The 23,431-nt window shown below is 44.0% G+C and overlaps 1 protein-coding gene across 4 annotated transcripts in view; it reads left to right on the forward strand.

Moving 5' to 3' along the window:
- TET1 (tet methylcytosine dioxygenase 1) overlaps window positions 1-23,431 on the forward strand; it is a 67,387-nt gene that overhangs the window by 11,942 nt on the left and 32,014 nt on the right. For 2 of the 4 annotated variants that reach the window (XM_050336801.1, XM_050336821.1), the window contains 4 exons: window positions 3,515-3,565; window positions 15,713-18,236; window positions 19,363-19,453; window positions 20,016-20,109. In XM_050336801.1, coding sequence (XP_050192758.1) covers window positions 3,515-3,565; window positions 15,713-18,236; window positions 19,363-19,453; window positions 20,016-20,109 — 2,760 coding nt within the window. Of the gene's footprint in view, window positions 1-3,268; window positions 3,416-3,514; window positions 3,566-15,712; window positions 18,237-19,362; window positions 19,454-20,015; window positions 20,110-23,431 lie in introns of those variants that run through there. The other 2 variants (XM_050336811.1, XM_050336832.1) reach the window with 2 other exon arrangements.

The following is a 23,431-nucleotide window of genomic DNA, read 5'->3' on the forward strand; positions in this document are numbered from 1 at the left end:
AGTAATGAAGGCAGCTGGGGAAAACCCCAAACTGTGGGTCTCTGTCCATGGTATAGAAGGTGAACATAAATCATCCAGAGAAATGGGGTTGGCTTCAGTGTGTTCCTTGCTCAGGAGAGTCATGCATCTTTCTCATGGTGGTGGAATGTGAGCATTTTTTGGAGGTGATTCACTGGGAGGAGAGTGTAGGGGATGGACGTGCTCTGCGTGAACACAGTTTAAATGTTGGTGTTTTGCCTTAAAGGGAATTATCTCTTGTCATTCTAACTTAAAAATGTACAAGTCCCAGTGAAGTCGGTGAGAACTCTGCATTAAATGGCTGTATAGCCACTGCAGGGGTTGGCAATGCACACATGCTGCTTATGAAAGTGTTGCTTTTCCTTGAGGACTTCCATGGATTTACAGTTCTAGGGAGTAAGGGCTGGCTGGTAGGAGCTGTGCTTGTAAACTGAAGGGTGTATTCCAACCCCCCTGCCCGTGTGTGCACAGGCATTCCACCCTCAGAGAGTATCAGTTGTGTTTGGAGCTCCTATTGGGTGACTGTTATTTCCATTAATTCACACATAATCCAGATGAAGATTTGAAAACTGTATTGGACCTGAAAAATATCATTTAAAAATAACATCCCTGTAGACCTTCAGTGATATTTTACCTTCCTGAATGTAATGGGTTTTGCAGGGACGTGACATCATGAAAGTTTGGATCAAGTATTGTGGGCTCCAGTTCCCAGCTCCTGTGTGTGGCAATATTGTTCCATGAAATGCCCCTTCTTCCTGAGGGGTTTGCACCGGGGCTGTTTGGGGAGGAGTTGGTAAAGAAAAACCCCCGAAATATAGGAGGGAAAACATTATTGTTTTGCTTATTGAAACTTTTTGAAAGAGCAGCCTAGTAGATGTAAGCAGGGCAGAGAGCACGTGCTGGGGGGAGCTTTAGTTTGTGTGAGGTAATTGTTGGATTTAGTGGGACCTGTAGTCAACAAACTGACAAAAAAGCATCAGGCCCCTGAGTGTGAGTTTGCTGGGTTGCCCAAGGTGTCTCGAGACATCTTATTTAATAGCTGTAATCTGAGTAACATGGGATATTAAATAACAATAAGGGCCTGCCTGCTTGTGGGTTTTTAGCACGCTGCCCAAACCCAGACATATTTAAAAAGGATGCTGCAATTCAAGTTGGTTGGGAACTTTCCAGTCAACTATTCCTTGAATGGAAAATGCTGATTTAACGGGAAGCTTTCGCGGCTACTATCTCGTCCCGATGAAGCTACCTTTGGGGGAAGCTTCCCAAGGTTCCAAACTAAATTCCTGCTTAAAACTTAAAAAGGGGAGGAGAATTATTAGAACAGCTTGGTGGTAAGGGCTTTTTGCCTGATGCAGACCAGGGGCTTGAACTTTGGTCTCCCACATTCCATCTGTCTGCTCTTGACTTTTTTTTTAAGGGTTTTGCTTTGCTTTGGAACACAACTAACTGTTGAAATCCAGAAAAAAGACCAAAAAACCCAAACAAGCGAAAAACAAAAAGCAAAATGGAATTCTTGTTTTTCAGCCAGGCCTAGCTATAATGAAGAAATTTAGGCTTTGTGGTATTTATTTTACAATAGACTCCAGAAATATGGAAGCCACTTGAATTTTAAAATGAGTGCGTAGAAACACTCCTGGAGTGTGGCTCTTGAGTTGAAGGGGGAGCACCAGCTGGGGGAGTTGGAGGTGTGTGATGAGCGGAGCTGCACAGGGCAGGGCAGGGAGCTGCAGTAAGGCAGTCTGCTCTTGCTTTACACACACACTGTGGGGGTGGAAAATAATTGACTTGTGCTACTTTGGTATTCCGTGATCCCGGGTGTGGACTCTAATGCAGCCTAAATTACAGAGAGATGGATTAGTTTGTGCTCTAGTTATTTTCAGAGGCTGTATTTAACAAGTTCCCTCTTCACTGCTCCTTACTTTCTGTGCTGGTCTTGAAAGCTTTCATGGGGAAGTTTTTATTTGAAGAGGTTTCTTTATTTCCTTGTATATGAGGATCCATCCTAACACGAGGGGAGAGTACCTAAGTACTCCATAAGGAAACCTGAAACCACTGTCTAGTGCACACACTTAGCTGGGGACTAAATCAGAATACTAGGTCTTAGGTTTCTAAAAAAAAAAGATATTTTCTGGACTTTAAGGCAACTTGAGAAGCCAAAACTGCAAAGAAGAGTCAGCTCACTGTGTGTTCTTTTTTATTATGCATAAGGACCCTTGCAAACTTGGGGAAAAAATTACAAATCAGTACTTGTATTTTAGCTGATCCTAAATCCTAAATGGTGCAACAAATGAGGAGCTTAGATATAGGGTAGCATCGGACGACAGAGACGGGCAGCGGTTTTCTCTGAACTGATCCTCCACAGAAGGAGCTGTGTGTCCCTGCCTGGGCTCTGCACCACAGACCGGCCAGGGAGTGCATTGCAGCTCAGCAGCAGAGGCAGAGAACAGGTTCAGATTGCAGTCTGTAGCTGATGAAAAGATGTTCTTATTGGTTGGTTTGGTTTTTTGTTGTTTTGTTTGTGGTTTTTTCCCTTTTGCTCAGTGTACAGCTGCATGGCCAGCGTTCTGGTTTAGATGTCAACTGCAGATGGTTTCAGTGAATGCCTCGGTGGCTGCAGCGTTAGATACGCTGTGATTTGTTTGTTGTCCCTAGTTAGCGAACGTCTGCGATCCAGGAGGGCTCGGTGTGGCCCCTCCGCCCGCCCTCCATCCTTGTTAACGTGGAGCGGTGGGAAAATAATGGCCCTTGGTGTTTCTCTGGTGGGCAATTCCCGCTGCGATGCCTCTGCAGCCGCTCGGTCCTGTCGGAGCCGTGTCTCTCCTGGGCGCCGTGCGGGCGGTCCGGGGCTCCCGGTCCCGGGCCGGCACTGTCGCTGTTGCCCGGGCAGCGGCCAAGGCGTTCCGCGGCTGCCGCTCGCCCAGGTGAGCGCCGGCTCCTCCCGCTCGCGGGACGCTCCGTGCGGGAGCGCGGCCCGGGGCACGGCGCGTGCGCGCTCCCGGAGCGGCGCGTGCGGGTGCGCGGGCCGTGTCCCCGCCTGACCCCGGGCCGGCCCCGCTGCCCGGGGCGGGAGGCCCCGCACGGCCCGGGCCGCGCGCGGGGCGGGGGTGGGGGCGGCCCCGGCTCCTCCCCCGCGGCGCGCGGCGGGTCCCGCGCGGTCTGGCGGGAGCGCCTTTGTTGGCGCGCGCGGCCGCGGGGGGGCGCTGCGGGGCGCGCGCTCCCGCGGGGCCGCACGAGGCGCGCGGCCGCCGCTGCGGCAGGAAGCAAAGATGGCGGGGCCGGGCCGGCGCCGTGAGGGGCAGCGCGGGGCGCCCGCGATGTGAGGGCGCCGCGGGGGCGGCGGACGGGCCGCCGGGAGCCGCCGCCGGCCCGAGCTGGGGCCGCGTGTAAAGCACTCCGGGTACTGCAGAAATACCGCTGCTCCTTAATAAAAAAATCGGAGGTGTCTTGCCTGCCTTTGTGACCACAACTTATGTTCTGCAATTTGATGTTTTTTTAGGTTCTAACAGAAAACAAAAGGCCTCAGAGGAGGAAGCAAAGAGTTTTAAAGGTAACCGATGATTGCTTTGATATTTATCCCCTCCCGTTTTGAGCAGCATTTTCGTGTCATACAGCTCAGGAAGCCCAAGGGTTAAAGGCTGGGTAGCGGCGCTTTCCAGCTATTCAGCAGATTAGCTAATTTTAAAAGCACAGAACATGTCCTTTCGCTCCTCTCTCTCTCTCTCTCCAGCATGTTGTAGACATATTTGAACCCTTCTGCACAAGTCTGCATACCAAAAGTTTGCTTTCCATCGCATCGAATTAAATCCTTTAATTTCTCTGTTCCTAGTTTCATACTTCCAAAGGTAACAGGCAAATGTTTTTAGCATACAGGTTTTATGGCATCTGAAATATTATGCGAGAAGTCAATGTTATAATGCAAGCCGAGTTAACAAAAGTGGAAATTTTTATGCTTACTCTACTGTAGTTTTGATTTCCTTTCTTCCATTAAACTTTAAAACACCTCAGCTGAAACTGAAAATTCTGTGTACTTGAAACAACCTCCAGTTTCACATGGTAACATGTTCCTTCCACACTCTTTTAAGATGGCTATCCCTTATGATAACAAAAGACTGGCGTTTCAAATGGAAATGTCTTAGGTTTTATAACAAAACACAGACTTGCTACACTCATGGCTGATTTTTTTAAAAAAGAAGTAACAGGTAGCACATTGATATTGCATCTTTCAGTTAATCTTTAGAATATTTTGAATAGAAATAAGTTGTTAATTGTGTTGTTGCAAAGTAACATGTTGGAGGGTGGGGTGGTGCAAGTGAAATGGATGGTATGTGATGAGGTGAAGGTAAGGAAAATGAGAAAAAATGTATGTTAAACTTTGTTGAACTCTTTTACCAGCTAAATGTAATATAGTTTAGTGTTGTCTTAGTACACTAAAATTTCAGAAGTTACTGGGCATGGTGGATTTGATAAATTTTGAATGGTCTGTAGTGTAATTTTACTTGAAAACATCCCAATATCTTACCAGTTTTGTTGTCACATTTACACATGACAGAAACGTCGGTGAGACAAACCAAAGTTAAGATGAAGTAAGGAGCGGATAACCTTATTTGACTTGCATGTATGCCCAACCTCAAGGGCGTCCATCTCTTCCTGTGGGAGTAGTAGTGCAAACCTGTATGCTGACAGTAATTGTGGTTGTACAACACTAGCAAGTGCTTTTTGTTCTTGCAGTAAGTACATTAATCCATTAAAAACATGAGCATTTTCATTATGTTTTGGGTATGCTTTTAATTAGTGCTGCTCTTGTCCCATAGTGCGTAGGTGTAGCTCAGACTCGGAGCACTTGCTCATTCTGGTTTGGGCAGTTGATGGTAGGATGCAAAACGAGGGGTGTTTGTAAATGAGCTGTTCAGTGTGTAGAGTGTTGTTGGAGTGACACCTGCTCTGTTCAAAGGTGCAGAATGTGTTTGTTTTGGTCACAGCCACGCAGGTTGTGCTGGGTGTCTGTCTGCAGTTGGGGTTCAGAGCTGCGTCTTTAGGTTTTCCTCTGGACTCGACCTTGCCTCTGTTTGGGATTTGATGGCCCAGCAGGTTGCTATGTAATATGATGCTGCTGTTCCTCTCCTTTCCAGAAAGCCTTCTGAAGAGTTTTTTCCCCCTTGCCTCGAGTGGAAAGGCTTGGCTGGTGCTGGGTGTGTGCACAGTATCCATGTCAGCCGTTGGACTTGGCTTTATTTCTGGTTTGACTTTTCCTTTGCTGAACTGATTCCACAGTATTTCCTCTGGTTTTAGGTGCTGTTCTTGGTGTTTGCTCGTATTTGTCTTTGTTTGGTGATGCTGAAGTGTATTTCCTAAGAGTTGGTTCACTTGCATCCACTGAACAAGGCACGGTACCTCTCAAGGCATCTCCTTGGGTTGGGGTTGGTTTTTGGAGGGGAGGAAGGAGTTTGGACATTTGAAGTTACATCCCAGCTCTGACAGCTGCAGTGAACTTGAAGAAAAGCCACATAACTTCCAGAATTCTTTACTAGGGCATTTTTAAAAATGTGACGTTCTGGTCTGTGACTCTAACCTGGCTTCTGTTCTTGCTAGGACTGCCATGTGAAGGGGTATTGTCTTACCTGTTGAATTATAACTCAAGTGTTTGATTTAATGATTGGTAGTGACTGAGGGCATCTGACCAGTGATGCTTTCAAAATATCAACACAATATCCTTTTTTTTCTTTCTATTTTCTTCAAGTAGTGTTCTTAACTTTCCTAAGGAGGAGTCTGTAATATTTTCTTCCAGTAATACATGTAGTTAGTATTTTTTCTAATCCTCTTAAGTTTTGATAGAGACACATTTATTTACTTGGAGGGCTCATGTTCTTTCTAATTGTGCTGCTTAGGACCAGCATATCCCCAAATTCTGTACAGGCTCAAAACAAGCAGTAGTTTCCTGCTGAAAATGGGTTGAACACATAGAGAAGACTAAAAGTGATACATACTATTATGCTGTATATTTTGTTTTCTCTTTACACTTGTGTTTTAATGCTCCTTTCTGGTCATTGGAGGAGTCATTTAGGAAATTTTTTCATGCCGTAAATACTGCATTAAGTTCTCCATGTTTATTTTGAAAGAACATGTGAAATATTTATCACTTCTAGCAAGCAAGTGCTCAGTGAAGAAAGTCTTTGTGAGCTCATAGTAGTGGATAGGAAGGAAGGAATATACTTCGTTTTCTTTGGGGTTTATATTGTGGGTTTTTTCAGACACTACTTTAATTTTATTCCTGGTAATGGAAAATCTATATGGAAGGGATTCATACTTAAAAATTCATTTGCCTGCATTTCCGAAGGGTTATTGTACCCCCTGCTTTATTTACCATCTTTCTTTTAGCCCCTCCCTGGTGTCCTGGCTCAGTTTGGGCAGGGCAGGGCACCTCCCCTTAACGGTGGGGAAGTGCTTGCAGTCACTTGCAAGTTCATCAACACAGAGCTCCGAGGAAGGGGACAGTTGCCCGGGGCATCGTGTTGTCAGGGAATCCACACTCACCACGAGTAGGCAGCAGTGGCACCGGTAAGGAAACCTCCCACAGATCAGGAGACAGGGAAATGCAGCCCGGGCTCTTCCAAAGCACTCTGTACAGCCAGGACTGCCTTTGGGATGGCTGGGGGTGTTTGCTGCCCTGATGGAGAGCTGAAAAAAAACAAATAAGAAGAAAATAAAAGGGAGGAAAACAGAAGGGAAGAGATCCAGAATTAAATATGCAGTGCTAAGTGAGTTTTGTGACTGCAAGGCACAGTCTTTGTTCTCTGCCTGCTTCTGTTTATGCATAAACACTGCAACGGTGACTGAGGGGCCAGGAGAGTGCAACGATGCTCAGGCTCCGTTAAATCCCTGCACTTTAAGATGAGCCAAAAGCCAGAGATGACTCAGTATCTAAAACTTTTGGGTTGTTTATAAACATCAGATTAAGAACAGTAAAAGTTAAACTTCAGTCGGAGCTGCAAATAGCTGCTTGAGCACCCTCTTAATTTTTCTCCTCCACACATGAAAAGCATAGTTTTTCTTGTAAAAAAACAACTTTAAAACAAAGCTGACTTGGCAGACCTGCTGTTGCCCTTTTTATGATGCACTTTTAGTTTTGCTGCTTAAAGAAACTAAAAATACACCTTTTTTTTTTTTGTCAAGGTCATATATGTGTTAACAAGGTTTAAGAAAGTAACTGCTAGAGTTCATGACAGTGCTTTGAGTGAGCAAGGATTGAAGTGATTTTGAACATTTATTCTAAGTTATAGTGTATGTTTTTAGTGCAGAATATCTGCCAAAATATTTAGCTGGAAGAAATGAAAGTTTATTACTTTTTTCCCCTTTAAACTGAGATGAGCAAGTCAATGAATGGAATTGCACTGCTGTGGAATTTTGGAGGGAGGGAAGACAGAATGGTGCAATACAAATTGGAAAGGATGTTGTCCATATTTGTTTTGGGTTTTTTTTGAAGGGACAGTATCACCTTGGAGCACCTTCCTTCAGTAAATACCAATTAAAATTGCTTCGAGTCCCGGTTGACAGGGTCTGCCTACTTTTTATGTGTCTTTGTGCTCCCATTTTTTGAATAGAGAGAGCTTACTTTTGGTATTGGAGGGTCTGACACAAATCAGTAAATTTTATTTTTAACCGTAACATAAATAACTTAGCTGTTACCCAGCGCTTTTTTTAAAATAAGTTATATTTCTTTGAAAGAAATGTTCTTATCTTGACATTTTTCCAGCTGGGTGTGTGCCTGTCTAAATGGGATTCAATTTTTTTGCTCATGTGAACGTGTGGAGCACTTGCATGTCTGTAGAGGTGTTTTGAATAGAGTTCTAACAAAGAGCCCTTGTGAGTGGTCTGTAAATTATTAATCTTACTCTAGTAATTTTCTAATCCTTAATTTTTCCAGCCGGTTTGTGGTGCAGTTGAAGCCCCTCCCTTGTGCACTTTTGCTGTGGTGCAGAGTAAGCAGGACAGATGAAGGGGTGCTGTCCTGCCCTGCTCCTGCACAGCTCCCTTGCTCCAGTGCTGCTGTCTGTCCCATCCACCTCCTCCTCACAGCCCTGTGCTGCTCTTTGCCCCACAGCTCCCAAAATGCTGAGGGGAGGAAGGGACACTGTCCTGTGGGAGGGGGACAGGGAGGAGGAAGGGTTTGTTTTGGAATCCTCTGTTGCTGTGGCAGAGCAGTTGTGAGGATGGTGCCTCTCCCCAGGGAATAGGGGGGCACAGCAGTGTTGGGTGAGGCCAGGCTGAACCTTGTGATGACAGTGCTTTTAGAGGGGTTTGCACGCCTTGAATGGCTCCTTTTTTCTAGATCTGGATTTCCATGCTGTGTTTGAGTGCAGTGCTGGGCCTTCCACCTTACTGCATTTAGAGATGAAGCTTCTTGAAAAGGTAGAAAATGTGTTTGTGATCCAAAATACCATTAAATATCCAGTAAACACAACACAGATCGTGGGAAGGAAGGAAAACACACATGTGGAGATGGAGGTCTGTTGTGTAGGTATATTAATACCTTATTTAGATTTCTTAACGTTCCAGCATTACAAAATAAACACTGGTTTTATATTCCAGGTATGTTTTGTTGATATTATTTGGATTCACTACTGAACTGTGAGCTCTATTCAATACTTGTACTTGCTGTGTGTAAGGTAGGCACTGAAATAACAGAATGGCTTTGCCCATTCCAGTGATGTGTTACCAGTTTGCAGTTTGTCCACACTCACAGACAGTGATGTCTGCCAAGTGCTCTGATAGTGGGCACTGCCTGCTTAGACATTGCTACACAACTTTGTTTATTGCTTTTAGTAACTGCTGTGGGAGAGAATCAATGAGGAGCCCCAAACTTCCCTTAGTGGCAGCAGATTTTTTTTCTTTCTGCCATGTTAAACTGTGATTTTTGTTTAGTGTTACTGAGTATGAGAAAGATAGTTAATGTAGCAGATACTCCAGCAGCAGACTTTGACATTAGTAGAGGCATTGCCCATGTAGACAACAAAAGATTTAATTCCTAATTATAGGATTTTGTTTGGGAGGTAAAAAGAATTCATACATTTTTTAAAGGCATTTTCTTTTTAAATGTTAAATAAATGAAATTTAAATGAAAATGAAATTTAAAGAAAAAGGAAAACAAGATCTACCTATAAGGAACTAACAATAGTCACTTTTCATTACTTATGTAAAATTAGAATATAGACTATATCTGACTGTCCCTAACAACTTTAATATTAAACATTTTAGAATATTAGGATTTTTTGAGGCTGACTTAAAACTGAGTGGTTTGTGTCTTGACCATGTACATGTTCCTCAGTGTTGGTGTGTCTGTATTGCATTATAATTTAATTGATATAATTGATGCTCTAGTAAAATGTGGCTCAAGGTTTAATTTTCCTAAAATAAGGGTTTGCTGAACTTATGAGAGAAGAAACTCTCATGTTTAAAGATGTGCAGCATTTCCTCGTGTGGCAGATGCTCAGTCTGAGTTCTGCAGTGCCAACACCACTGTTGCAGTGCTGTTCCACAGTGTTGCTGTTGGGAGTGAAAGCTGCTCCTCCTGAGAAGAACAAGTGAAGTTACATACAATATAAATTCCCTTTTTTAGAGCTTTATTTAAACCATAGGTGTGTGCTAGCTAGAAGAGGAAACATCACTAGGAAGCTTTTAGGCTTTTTTCCCTTGTGAGAGTAAGCAAAATGTAGACACAAAATCCTGGGTAGTGCTGCAGCCTTGTAGTTTGGTGGCTTAAGTGATCAGCATGGCTATTTTTCTTTTCTTAAAATCTGAATTACCTTGAGCTGCTCCTCTGAACTACCTGTCACCAACTTTTCTATTGCTAAAGAGTTACTCCTTTTAGTCTTGTGGCCCCTCAGCAGCTTTAAAACCAGGCTAGATGGTGGTATGTGTCCTTAGCAGTTCTGGTCTGAGAGCCTCTATGGGCATGTGGCAACTTGTAAACAGTATAATTGGCTGTACAACAGATGGGGGGGTCCTGAGTTACAGAGATGAATATCTTCCTGCTGAGGTTACAGGCACTGGGGGAGTTAGGTTGTTAGCAGTAGGGATCTTCACTGCCTTGAAACTGGTGGAAAATTTACTTGTATCAGTTTGGATCACAGTTGGTAAACCCAGGCAAGATTGTGGCAAACACTTGTTTGTGTGCTGAGAGGTTGCAAGACTGTATCCATTTATTTGGCTTCAGCATCATGTTTTAAAAATATCCCAAAGAACTCAGATTTGAAAATTTGCATGGATGAAAAGTACATCAAAACACCTACCAAGATGCTTAAATTCTTTGCTCTTTCCCTGTCCCTCTGCAAAAATGTGCACCATCGTTCAAGGCCAGACTTCTCTGGCCTTAACTTCGAGTCACCGAGTCTTGTTATACTTTTGTCTGCTGGAACAAGGAGCCCTCTGTTATCAGCATTCTTTTCCACATAGACAGGGCAGGAGTTTGTGGCTTTTCAATTTTCTTTCTCTTTGGCAAACTGTGGAGAGTGAGTAAGAGAATGAACTTGAGTCTTTCACTTCAAGATGTTTCGGTCCTTTGTCCCTGCTGTGGTCCTCGCAGCCCTGTCCAGCATACCAATGTCCTGCCGGCGGTGCCACAACAGGGCGCTTTGTTCCACCGGCAGGTGCAAAAGTGCCAAGTACAGGAGAGAAAGTAACCAGTCTCTCCCTAATTATATGGGGGTTTTATGCACCCAGGAATGTCACTAACCCTTCTGGCCGTAAAGTGGCAACAGGAGTTTCTATAGTTACTGTGCAGTTGATCATTGACCATATTAATGTTCTCTGTGAGGGCACTGCTTGCTGAGGTAGGAACCTTTTGGAAGTGTGGTCCCACATCTGTTCCTGGATACACCACTTCTCCTTCAGCTGGAAGGAAATGGCTGGCCTGCCAGCTTCATTTAGGGAGCATCACGTCTGCTCTTTGCATTGTTTGCTCTTTTTTATAAGTCTGAATTTCAGTGTTGTTTGAGAACCTTGTGAAGATGGTTGCACACTGCTGTGATCTGCTCCCTGAAGCCCCTTCTGTGAAGGCTGTGCTGATTTTCCATTTACAGTGCAGGGCCAGGCAGCCCTTCCTTGACACTGTGCTGAGGGTTTCACAGACCACAAGAGGCATTAGTGAGGGTGGGTAAAGACAAAGACTTGAATTTCTTTCATCTCTGCTTTTGAGTTAAAGCCCATTAGGGGAAAGTTCTATTAGGGAATACATATTGCTGCTGATTGTATCGTTTTTCTTTTGTGGCTTAATTGAGTGCTATATTTTCCAGAGCTGCCAGGGTCTCTTTTGAGGGCTCAGTTTCAGTATTGAAGACAAATGATTGAGTAATTCAAAACACCAGTAAAAAACAAACCAAACCAAACCCAAACCCCAAAGAAAACAAGCAAAATGCTTGTTTATGTTTGCTTCTGTGACAGAAAAAGTATTGTAATGTTTATAGTTTTTTCTTTCTTAACACATCCACTTCTTGGATGCCTGTGTGGGAGAATGGAGTGTCCTTCACCCTATTTTTTATGGCTTCTGTTTGCAGCTTTCTACAACGTAATGCTCAGAGTTGATGGAAACAATTTGAGTTTGTGGCCGAGAGCCTATTTCCAAGTAGTAATCCAATAAATACATTTCTATGGGAGTCACCATGTTAAGCCTTTATAATCAGAATTAGTCTCCTGTAGTTTATTTTGCTAAGTTGTAGCTTGGAGGATGTTCTTTGCTGTTTTGTCTATGGGTATGGGGAAAAAAAGCAACCAGAGCAGCCTTTGCAGCTGCAGTAAGATCAGTGTGAAATGCAACCTGCTGTGATGCTCAAGTTGGTGACTCTGGGTGGGTTTGAACGTTGCTCTCTTGAGAAGCAGAACATCTTGTAAATGCAGGCTGTGTTCCATTAATGCTGGTCCCCAGTCTGGGTCTCTGCACTAAGGCCTGTAGAACATGTGCCTGCTCTGAGCTGCTGCAGAGTGTGGGGCACTGAGACTGTCATGGCCACAGTTGTTCCACAGCTGTGCTGGGAACTGCTTTCTACCTCTGGGGTTTATGGGAACAGCCCCCGGCTTGGCCCCTGCTCGGCTGTTCTCTCTCTGAGGAGCCTGCTGGGAAACCCTGCTCAGGCTGCAGCCTTGGGCAGCAACCCACAGCACCTTGTCTGCAGTACAGTAGTCAAACAGGTGGTGTGGGCTGAAGTAGAAGTTCATCCTTAAATGCATTTTTGTATCTGCCTTTATTTTAATGCAAAAAAAACCCCCTTGGCTGTACCCAGAAGGTGGCCTGTAGTTTGCACAGCATCCCACCTCACGTCTCTATTCCAACCAGTGCCTGCCTCCCTACACAGCACTCAGCATCCAGGTGCTTTTCCACACCTGTGCTCTGTTTCCCTGTTGCCTGTCCTGTCCATGTCTTATCTCTTCCCCCTATGTGTTGGTCTTATCCAGTGTAAATCCTGGATTCCCCTGGATTTCTGCCTGTCCTGGGGAGCAGACAGTGGATGTGGGAATAAATTGTGCTGGTCAGCTGGCTGGTGCTCTCCTATCTCTGGAGAGGCAGTGACATCTGACAGGTGGACCATGAATAAAACATCCTCTTTCAATGTTAGATGAAGTACATTTAGGGTTTCTTCCAATCAGTGTTTCTGAAAGAAAACTGTTGTGGTGTTTGAGCTCTGAGGAGCTGCCAGCTCTGTGCCAGCATGTAGGGGCCTGTGGGAATGGCTGTAAGGCTGGAACCTCTGCACAGGATCCACACTTACCCACTGCACACAATCCCACTTGTCCTCCTAGGCTGCTGAGTGCTGGCACCTTGGAAGAGCTGCCTTTTGGGTCATCCTGGTTATTGGTGCAAGCATTCTGGGAGTGCTGGGCACTGTATCCTCATGGGGCCCTGGCAGAATCCTACAGGAGGGGCTGCTTTAGGGGACTTGGCTTTGGTTATCATGTTACTCATCATGACTTGCTCATAGAGCCATTTTATCAGTAGTTCATTATTTCTCATCTCTGGGAGTATTTGACTCTGGTGCTGTCCTTTAGTGTACACTGTGTCGTCACCACCTGTAGAGGTTTGAAATGAGAGACACAAACTGATGGCCTGCCTGCTGTTGTTCACAAGATATGGAAATGTCTTTAGGGTAACTTCCAGCCTTGGATTCTAATTGTGAACTGGTAAAGTCTTTGCATTATGTCAGAATCATGTTGTGTTTAAAGAGGAGTTAATAGTAGACCCTTTCTAGAATGTGAAATGATTTGCTGTAACTGGCTGTTGGTGTGTACTGGAAGTGTGCATTAGTTCCCAGAGTGAATTTTTTTGTGTGTGTGTACATAAGAGGTAATATCTGGATGAAGTTTAAGTACTACAGCAGTGGCCACCACAGCAGACTCTGTGGTTCCTGCCCTAATAGCACAAACTACTGCAGAGCTTAAGCTTGAGCATGATTTGTTGGTGGTTTATGTGTCCTGGCAGAGTAGCGCTCTCCTTAATGAGAGAGAGGGGAAATGACTCCTATTGATCTGGTTTATTCAGCTTTTCATTACACTGGTGTAAAAGCCCCAGAAATCGATCAGATCAGACTCATGTGCTTAACTTCCAGGAGTTATTCCACAATCCCAAGCACAGTGTTATCCTTGCCTGTAGTTTTCACATTTGTTTTGAGTCCTGATTCTGGGCCTGGAGATGGATTGCTCCTTGGCTGAGGGGAGGAATCAAACGAGCTCTGTCCCTGCTAGTGTCTGCATTGCTCTTTTGGGAAACAGTAACTTCTCAGACAACACTGTCCACTGGCCTTTTCTGCTTGAGAGAGAAAAGAAAAGATATCTTTTAGGATCCATTGCAGTTCAGTAACAAGAATAAAGCAACATAGTGCTCAAAAGGCAGAGTTTGATTAAAACAATAATATCTGATTTTATAGCAATATTTATTCTTCATGTGGAACAATAAAATATGAACTAAATCATGCCAATGATATGATTCATCTGTTTCTCTTCCTCACTGTGTGTGGGCAGCTTGCAGTAGTGTTAGTGGAAAATATGTCAGAGGAATAATTTTACTTTAAAAGTCGTCTCACTTTGCTGCTGGGATCCCTGGGGTCTTAGGGACACAGCACTGGACCTGTGCAGCACTAGCAGATTAGGGGGTATCCAGAGTATTTTTGAGCACAGCAGTGCTTTTTGGTCAGATGAAGGATTTTATTGAGGAACAACCTCGTTGAGAGCAGGGTGTGAGATGCTTTTGTACTGAGTGCTGCCAGAGGATTCTGTGTCAGATCTTCTCACCTCTGCTAATCGTGGATGGACCCTCCTCCTTCCCCACACTTACTCCCAAATTACCAGCCTTAGGTTATTAGGTTTTTTTAAATGTAGTGAACAGTCCTTCTAATAATGAATACACGATGTGTTGTCATGTTGACAATGTGCAGATGGTGGGGAATTAGTTTTAATCTATTTGATTCTATCTCCTCAGCCTCCTAATTGTCTGATTAAATAATTCTGAATAACAATTTTACATTGTTGGGACAACTTTTGGATTGGTAGATATATTAGATACACTTTTGCTGAAGAAAGAACAGCGATTTCATATCCTAGTTCTTTATGAAATTAAGGTGATTGAAATTCAGCTTTTCCACAGGTATAGAATTGTGGGGTTTTACTTTTCTGTGGTGGACCCTTAAAGTGTTTTCTGGTACAGTTGCAGAGATGTGTGTGATGCTTTTACCCCTGCTAACAATGGAACTGTTTAATCTGTTTACATTTGAGGATCCCGTAGTAATTGCTTGGTGATCCCTGGCCCTGGGAATCATTGAATTCCTGCCTTTATTGCTGTTTCTGCCTTAATTTTTTTTTTTTTTTTTACTTTGTATAACTCCTTACTTCATACCCATAATACCTTCTTGAGGCCCACAGACATACCCTTTCCAGGACACAATATTCTAGCTCTAGCTAGATTTTGGCATTGCTTCAATGTGAGTTGTACGGTATTGGTAAAGAGGAAGAACATATTTAATGAAATATTAACACTTACTAAAATACAGTTTAGGATAGCTTACATGAGACTGTTGAGAAACTGGAGGTGTCCATCTAAATACAGCAGCTGAGCACACTGTTTCCAGACTGACCTCCAGGTGAGCTGCTGTAAATTGCCTTACTGTTCATTTCAGCTTAGGCCTTGTAATTCTTTGTAAGGACTTGAAGCAAGAACGACTGACTGGTTTTCAGCCTTAGCTACAGTGGTATACTGGTTTAGCCAGTTTATTGGTCTAGTCAAAACAATATAATTATGCCAAATTACTGCTGAACTTTGTGGTTCAAGCCTTTAGAGTTCAGTCCTGCTTTTAACTCAAGGGATGCTTTCATCTACTTATGCAAATTCATTAAAAATTGAATCCTATATCTCTGGTTTGAAATGCTAATATTCTTTCTGTCCATTCACTTCTTCAGTCTCCCACCACCATCACATGTACACACTTTCTTCCTCTGTCCCTCAACAGTGGGGGAAAAATAGCTATAAATATGGATGGGGTCTTTAGCCTTCAGGGATTTTTATGGCTTCCTGTTTGGTGTTTTCCAATGTCTGTGCCTGTGCTTAATTAGGATATTCCTCATATCTGTCAAAGTAGGGTTGAATTGCTGGAAACCTTATGCCTATTTTATCTTTTTGAGCAGCTGTTTCAACAACTTTTTCTGTTATTATTTATAGGCAAATTTAGAAAACAAACCAGTAAATGGCCGCAGACCAGAACTCATGGAATGCAGTATATGTGGTCATGGTGAAAAATACAGGGTGAAAAGCAACCAAGCAGTGCCCATTGAAAATGTGCAGTGCAAGGAGAAGGAAAGAATGACTGGCCTGGAAGCAGAGAAGTGGGCACATCATGAGAAGCCATCCTTTGGTGTCCATGTCAACGGCGACATCCACGGAGCTGTGCCGGGCACCGAGCACTTGAAACATGCTGGAGACAGTGACAGAGCAGTCTCTCCCAGTCAGTTAGCTGAGCCAAAAAAATCCTTTGCACAGACCATCAGAAATGGCATCAAACCCCTGCATTATTCACCACCAGAAGCCGTTGCTTCACTGAAAAAGGTGTCTGTAGAGGAAAGGACAGACTTGACGAGCAACTCCCACCTGCAATGGACGAAAGGTACCAATGTGAATAACACAGTAAACGCTCTGACAACTGGCATTGGCTGTGCTCACCCACAAACCCAAGGAAATGTTTTAATGAAGGATGAAAACTGCATGTGCAGCGTCTCTGAGGATTTTGATAAGTCAGTTCTGCAGGCAGGTTCCATCTCGGGTCTGCAGGAAAGCTTGTGTTGTCCTCCCCTACCTGAAGGGGAACTGCAGGCAGCGAAGGATGGCTTTGAAGTACCTAAGGTGGAGATACAGCCTGAAAATCCTACACTCCAGCCAACTTTCCTGTCCCTGATTAAAACCAGAAATTTAACTGTGGAGCAGGTTGTAGCTATTGAAGCTTTAACACAGTTATCTGAAGTCCCTTTAGAAACAACTTCGCCAGCGAAAACTGAAAGAACTGAATGTACAGAAGAAACAACTTACAACTTGCTCCATGGTTTTCAAAGGGACATCTCGTCCTCCTTCACATCTTCTGCACTAAAAGAGATCAAAGACACTTACTTACAGAATGAGCAGCAGCTCCTGGCTCACTGCGCTCACCAGCAGAAGCAGCTCCCGAATAAGGCAGCGTTATACAATGGCCAAAGCTCAGTCCCGGAATTGCAGGATAAACCTGCCCATCTGGCTGGGGAGATGTGTAAGTTACAGTTGTCCTCCAGAGATACCAAAACTTTATCTGACTTAACATCTAATGCCATATCACTTGCAGGCTATACCACTGAGAAAAATTATGCTCATGATGCAGTTGCCCTTGGACAGTGTTGCAACGCTTCATGTAATGTCCAGCAAACAGGGAACAACTTGGAAACTCTGGGCCAGTTAGAGCAAAAGCCACCCTCTAATGATTTGAACTTGGAAACTGGCACTTTGATTAAGGAAGGAGGGATTCACAGCCAGGATGAAGAAGATGTGGCTGCACAACTAACTCAACTTGCAGCACTGATTGAATCAAACCAGGCCAATACAGAGCAGAAGAATGACATAAAGGCATCACTGATTAATCTAATCTCACATGAGAGGCAGCCAAAGCATAACGAAGATGTGTTGCAGAAAAAAGAACCCGTATTTTTTAGGCATAATTATAGTTCCTTGCTGATAAAACAAAAACAAGCAACAAATAAGAAAGGCGGTGCCATGCCATGGAAACCAAGACACAAAAAGAAGCCTCCAGAAGCACGCTATCAACAGGCTAATCAGAACCAGCTAGAGCTGTTGTCATGCCAGCACAGCGAGTTGCAGGACATTTGGATATCATCAAAACTGCACAAGCTTGGTCAAACCATGCCCCAGGACTCCAGAATAGCTCTGCCTGAAAAAAAATCTCCACGAACCAAAGTACAGAGAGCACAGAGTCAAAGTACTTCATCACAAGAAAAAACTAGATTATTTCTCCCCCAAACGCAGATAAAATTCCACAGATGTTTACCTGAGGCAGCACAAGAGAAAAAAAAAGACAGGTTGTTTGGCTGTGAAGCGGTGAATGAGCAAATGAAAACTGCAGGCTCCCGGGACCCACTGGGCACTGACCCACTGAAAAATGAAGTTGTTGCACGTGGCCAACACAGTGACCTGTCCTCCCGAAATCCTCTGGCTGTTCCACAGCTGAAAACAGCATCCTTGTTGAACAGACCAACCGAAAACCTACAGATGTTTACAGAACAATGCAATTCTCAGGTACAGCAAACAGCAGCTGGCAGTCAGGCACACCCTTTGCCTCCAGCCCTTACCCAGCCAGACCTGAGAGCCAACAGCAAGAGCAGTGAGAGCACAGCCTGTGTCCAGCAGGGCACACAGGCAGAGCCCAGGGTACAGGTGCTGCCTGTTCCCTGTGGAGGGGCCCAGGTGCCAGCCTGTGCCGAGGCTCTCAGGAACATGGAGTGTGTGGGTGAGGTGACCGTCCTGACGTCATCCAGTTTGGGTGCTGACCACGCACAGAGCACGGGCGACTCAGGGTGTTCCCCAGCAAAAAACACGCTCAGCAGTTTCCTTGAATCACCTATGAAGTTCCTTGATACCCCCACAAAAAATTTAATAGATACACCTACAAAAAAAGGACAGTCTGAGTTGCCAACTTGTGACTGTGTTGGTAAGTGTTTCTGCTCGCTTTTGCCTGTACCTTGCCGATGGAGACGTGCTCGTGTTGTAATGTGAGGAATCCTGTTACAAAACAATCAGTGCTTCACCACTAGAAAACAGGAGGAAATTATTTTTTCCCTTTTTATAACTTTTGCTTGGTGTTCCTTGGGCCTGCAAAGCACAGCAGAACTGAGTATTTTTGGTATTGCATCTGGCAGGTTTAAATATTCCACTTAAATTGAAACCCAAGAGGAAAAGGAGTTTTTCTGTTTGCTGTTTTACCATTGCTGACTTGTATTTATCTGCAGTATATCAGGCTCTGATTTAGATGGTCTAGAACTAGTTTCTGCCTGGGGGGCTTGGGAAAAATGTCCCACTACATTGTCACCATGTCCTAAATGCTGTCAGATAAGTGGGACAACACAGCTGGGGGGGGTCCTGTTGCTGCCCCTGTCAAGTCCTGGTGGCCTGGAAGAGGCTGTGCTAAAGGCACAGAGGGAGATGGGGTGGGGTTGAGGTGAGTCACAAGTAGTGACTTGTGAGCAGGATGGGATGTCAGAGCAAGCACAGCTTGGCTGAGGGTAGCACGTGCTGTGTTGTCAGACTACCCAAGTGCACAGACAGAAAGAAAGTCAGAGACTTGAAGCAATCTGCCTGTGTACAGTTGTTGTTATCTTTACTTTCCTGGTCTGAATCAGCAGGGTGCTAGTTAAGAGGCCTGGACTGTGTTTTCTGTTCTGTAGTATATGACTATCTGTTGACTTATTTTTCCCCTTCAATTCTCCTCTGTCTAAAATGAAATAATGTTTTCCTACCAACAAGGATATTGGGAATCTTACTTAGTCAATACATGCCAGCTCCTATAATGAAAGTTTGTGAAGAATGCAAAATACTTCTATAATTAGGGTTACTTTATAACATTAAAAACTAACAGCAGATTAATAGGAGGAGAAAAGTATAAAATTTTGTCTGAGGAAAAAAGCCTGTCCTACTCTCTGTTCATTACATTTCAGGGTCAGATTTGATATATTGTAATTTCATTTGCAAGGTGTCTCTGTAAACCATTTCTAAGTTAACTTTTAATGCAGTAAATAAATTTTGTATGTGCCAACTTCGTTTTCTCCACCTGCTTACAGAGCAAATTATAGAGAAGGATGAAGGCCCCTATTACACACACCTTGGGACAGGACCCAGTGTTGCTGCTGTGAGAGAAATCATGGAGAACAGGTGAGGAAAATTCAGCTTTTAACGCTCACAATACTTCAGGCAGTCTAAATAGGGCACAAGTAGAGCTCTCAGAAATTATATTCAGATGTGCATGAGGTGAGGGTTTCAGTTCCAAACTTGGAACAAACTCTTCTGAGCACTTTGACTGCGGGGTTGCAGTTCAAGACCTCTGAGGTGTCAATAGAAGGACAAATCAGCAACTGGCACAAGCAGGTTTTCCATGTTCCACATGCAGAGAAGCTGTGGCAAACCAGAAAGAAAAAGGTCACATTAGTGACTAAGTGCACTGGGATTTACATGCAGGTAACACTTTCTTGCCCAAATAATATTTCCTTAGTGGCAGAAGTTTATCAGAAGAGAGGTATCAAAAACCACTCTTGCAAATAGGATTTTAAACTGAAAAAGGTTGGGTTTGTTTTTTGGTTTTTTTTTTTCGACTTCATAAAGATTTGGTTCTGTTTTCAGTAATCATAAATTGGTTATTCTTACTTTATTGAAAATGTTTCCTGTTTTAAACTGGTCTGCAGCAGTTTGTTTTACTCATGAACTCTTTTAAATGCAGGTATGGAGCAAAAGGAAGCGCTGTAAGAATAGAGGTGGTGGTTTATACGGGAAAGGAAGGAAAAAGCTCTCAGGGGTGTCCAATTGCCAAGTGGGTAAGTTTTTATGGTGAATCAAACTCATTTTGTGTGGCTTTTCAAAATCACAATGTGCAGTCCTTGAGCTCAAATATAATCTCATCTTTAATGAAGATCTGGTTCTTTAATTGATTTCTCTTTGAGGAACTGAACTCTGTATTTGAAAGTGTGCTGGAGTGATAGTTTGCATCAAAGTCCTGTCTCACGTTGCTTCCTAGGAGCCAGGAAATGAGGTAACAGGCACAGGCTCCAGGATAGAGCTTGGGAAGGATTGATTGTCCTTAATCTTTGCTGAAACCACGGAGGGAGGTAAAAAATAGACTGGAAATCTTGTAAACTGAGTTTTGGAAAATAATACAAACCTGGTTGTTAAAAAATTGTATTGCTGTATTTAGAAATTTCAGAGTTGATTGAAAAATCTGGGATGGGAACTGCAGTTGAAGGGCAGTGTCTGTGATGATGTGACAAAAATAAGGTTACTGCATATTGTACCTGAGTGAATTTGCATGTTAAACCTTCACTGCTTATGTTTGGAGCAGTCAAAATCTGTTTGTCATACTCAATACATAAACTGCTTTTCAGAAGGGAAGCACATATGTGCTTGTGCTTCAGATAACATTTAATAACAAATCCAGTGTCCAAGAAAAAATACTGTAAAACTACTTTCATAAACAGCTGACCCAAAAAGAATGGAAAGATTGTTCTCAGTGTTTCAGCTGAGTAAAACACTCAGTTTTAACAGAGGACAGGAGTTAAAAATCTTACCTTAGAAACAGTTGTGAGCAGTTGAGGGGAAGAAAACATTTACAGCTAAGCTTAAACTTTGATCTTTCTGTTGCCAATACCAACATACTGTCTTTTATAAGACAAAAATGGCATTAATTGTACCTGTGCATGGCTGTAGGTGTCCCAGTGTGTACGGTGTGACAGACAGCACTGGATGCTACAGGAAGGGCTGGTTTGGGCTATGGGGACCTGCTCTGCAGTTGAGATTTTCATGTTGCTGTTTGTGCATAAGATATAATGTTCATGTAACTGAAGTTCTGGGAAGCAGTGACTTTGTGTGGGAGTTCCCACCTAAAGAGGATGAACATTTTTCCAAGTCTGCTGTTACTGTGTGACTGTTCAGTACAAGAAGGAAGGAAATCACTGGTCTGTCCTCTGTAGAACTGTTCCACCCTGATTGAAATCCACATTTTAGGCTGATGTTCTTAATGTGTTGCATTAACTTTTCACCAGCAATGCTAATTTTAATCCTTTTAAAAGGAGCATGTTTGGGTTTTGGTGGAGACCAAAGAAACTTGATGGTGAGATTTGTTTGCAAGTGTCTGGAAAGTGTGTGGAAAACGTTTGCTGTGTCTTTGGTCCTTGCAGCCATGAGGTTCTGGTGGCTGCAGAGACTGTCCCTCACTCCTCTGCCTAAGGTTTGAACCCTTGTGCCTGTTGTATGTGCAGGCACCAGACTGACCCCCACATGGACTGGGAAGATGAGCTTGCAATTGTTTTCACTGCAGGAGGCAGCAAATTGTGTTGTCTTTTATGTCAAAACAGAATTAAAAGAATTTTGCCCCAGACTTCAAATGTGTGGATAACTGTAGGTGATAACTGTGTGATCAGAAAATAACTTACTGTTCTGGGACATAGGCCAGGTTAATGTGCTCTTCTTTCTTTTCAGTTTGCATTGCTTTGGCTTTTTTGCTTTTTCCAAGGCATCACACTGTTTCAGAATATGTTAAATTAAAAAAAGCTTTGCAGTACCGGAGTTACTGGCCTGTCATTCTTGGTAGGCTGTTCACATAAGGAAAAGTCTCGTGTTCCTGTGCATCCCCTGCAACCAGGCAGTGATGAGTGACTGGACTCACTGTTCCCATGGTGCTTTAGCTGCTCACAGATGTGCTGTGGTTTGGGGGTTTCCTGCTCTGTCTGATGGTGAATTACAGTTAACCTCAGTTTCTGTGAAAGGGTTGGTGAATTTGTCAGTGGTTCAGGAGTGGCTCAGTGGGGCATCACCCTGCAGCACTGACGTTGGATACATGTCATGACCTCAGAGGGGGTCAGTCTCTGGGTCTTAATGTTTTCTGGAGTAAATCCATTTCCTGTGGGTTTCTTCTCCTGCTGTCAGTGGATGTTGACCTGGATCACCTAAGCCATCGTTGCTATCTTATGTCTTCATTTGGAGTTGCAGTGTAGTTTTTAAGGCTCCAACTCTGCAAAAAGCTGAGCTCAGCAATGACAGTGGCACAAGGTGTGAGCACAGTTGGGTTCCAGTAACTCCCAGCTTTGTGCTTCCCAGAGCTGCAGGCATTGTTTTTATTTGGCTGCCTTTCATAAATGTTGTCATCTTCAGTTCTCCTTGTCCTTCCTGTTCTCTGGGAGTTAAAATGCTGGCATAATGATTTCAGCCCTGTGCTCTATTCCCAGTAATTCCTTGCAGTTGTTTTTGCTGTTGCAGAGCAGTGATTTGGCATTTTCATAGTGCTTTCTATCATTATGCCAGATCCTCATTCCTGCATAGTAATGCCCAACCCTGAGCATTAACTGCACACATCTACAGTGTGAATTTTATCTGCTATTGTACTGCCCAGTCAGCAGTAAGAACTCCTTCATCTCTCTGCAGGTGGTGCTTGTGTTCACTGCTGAGTTGCTCGGTGTCATAACCAAATGGTGCCATCCTGATATTTACCCTGAGCAAACAGGCCCAGGGGCTCCCAGAGGAGACACCCCAGCCTTCGTTCCAGGTCTCTTCACCACTCATGGTGCTCTCTTGATTTGCCCCAAGACACCTTGGGGTGTTTTGAGAGCCTTTACTAAGGGGCCTCAATGAAGGATTTGTGGGAATCTAAAAACACCCCCAGTAAACTGAGTTGGGACCTGAGGGTGGGCCCTCCCTGTGCCTCAGCTTTGCTGGGTTATCCCAGCCCTGCCCCTCACACACCCCAGGGATCACTGAGTGATCCCAGCCCCTCACACACCTCAGGGATCACTGAGTGATCCCAGCCCTGCCCCTCACACACCCCGGGGATCACTGAGTGATCCCAGCCCTGCCCCTCACACACCCCAGGGATCACTGAATCTACTGAGTTCTTCCAGGGGCTTTTACAAAGCTGTATCCTCTTGGGAATCTCGAGGCCCTCCAGTAATAATGCGTTATAAATTGATACAATGCACATCACATTTAGTGCTCATTTAGTGTTTCTTCCTTGGGTTCCTTTGGATATCATCTGAACTTGGCAGGTAGCTGCTGTTTATGAGACAGGTGTTTGGGTTTGGATTTAATATTTTACTCCTGTCCTCTCACCACTTTTACTCTTGCCCTTTAACCACAGGGCTTTAAACTTCA

Source organism: Myiozetetes cayanensis, unplaced genomic scaffold, assembly GCF_022539395.1.
Source record: "Myiozetetes cayanensis isolate MyiCay16 unplaced genomic scaffold, myiCay2020 scf10, whole genome shotgun sequence".
NCBI classification, from domain to species: Eukaryota; Metazoa; Chordata; class Aves; order Passeriformes; family Tyrannidae; genus Myiozetetes; species Myiozetetes cayanensis.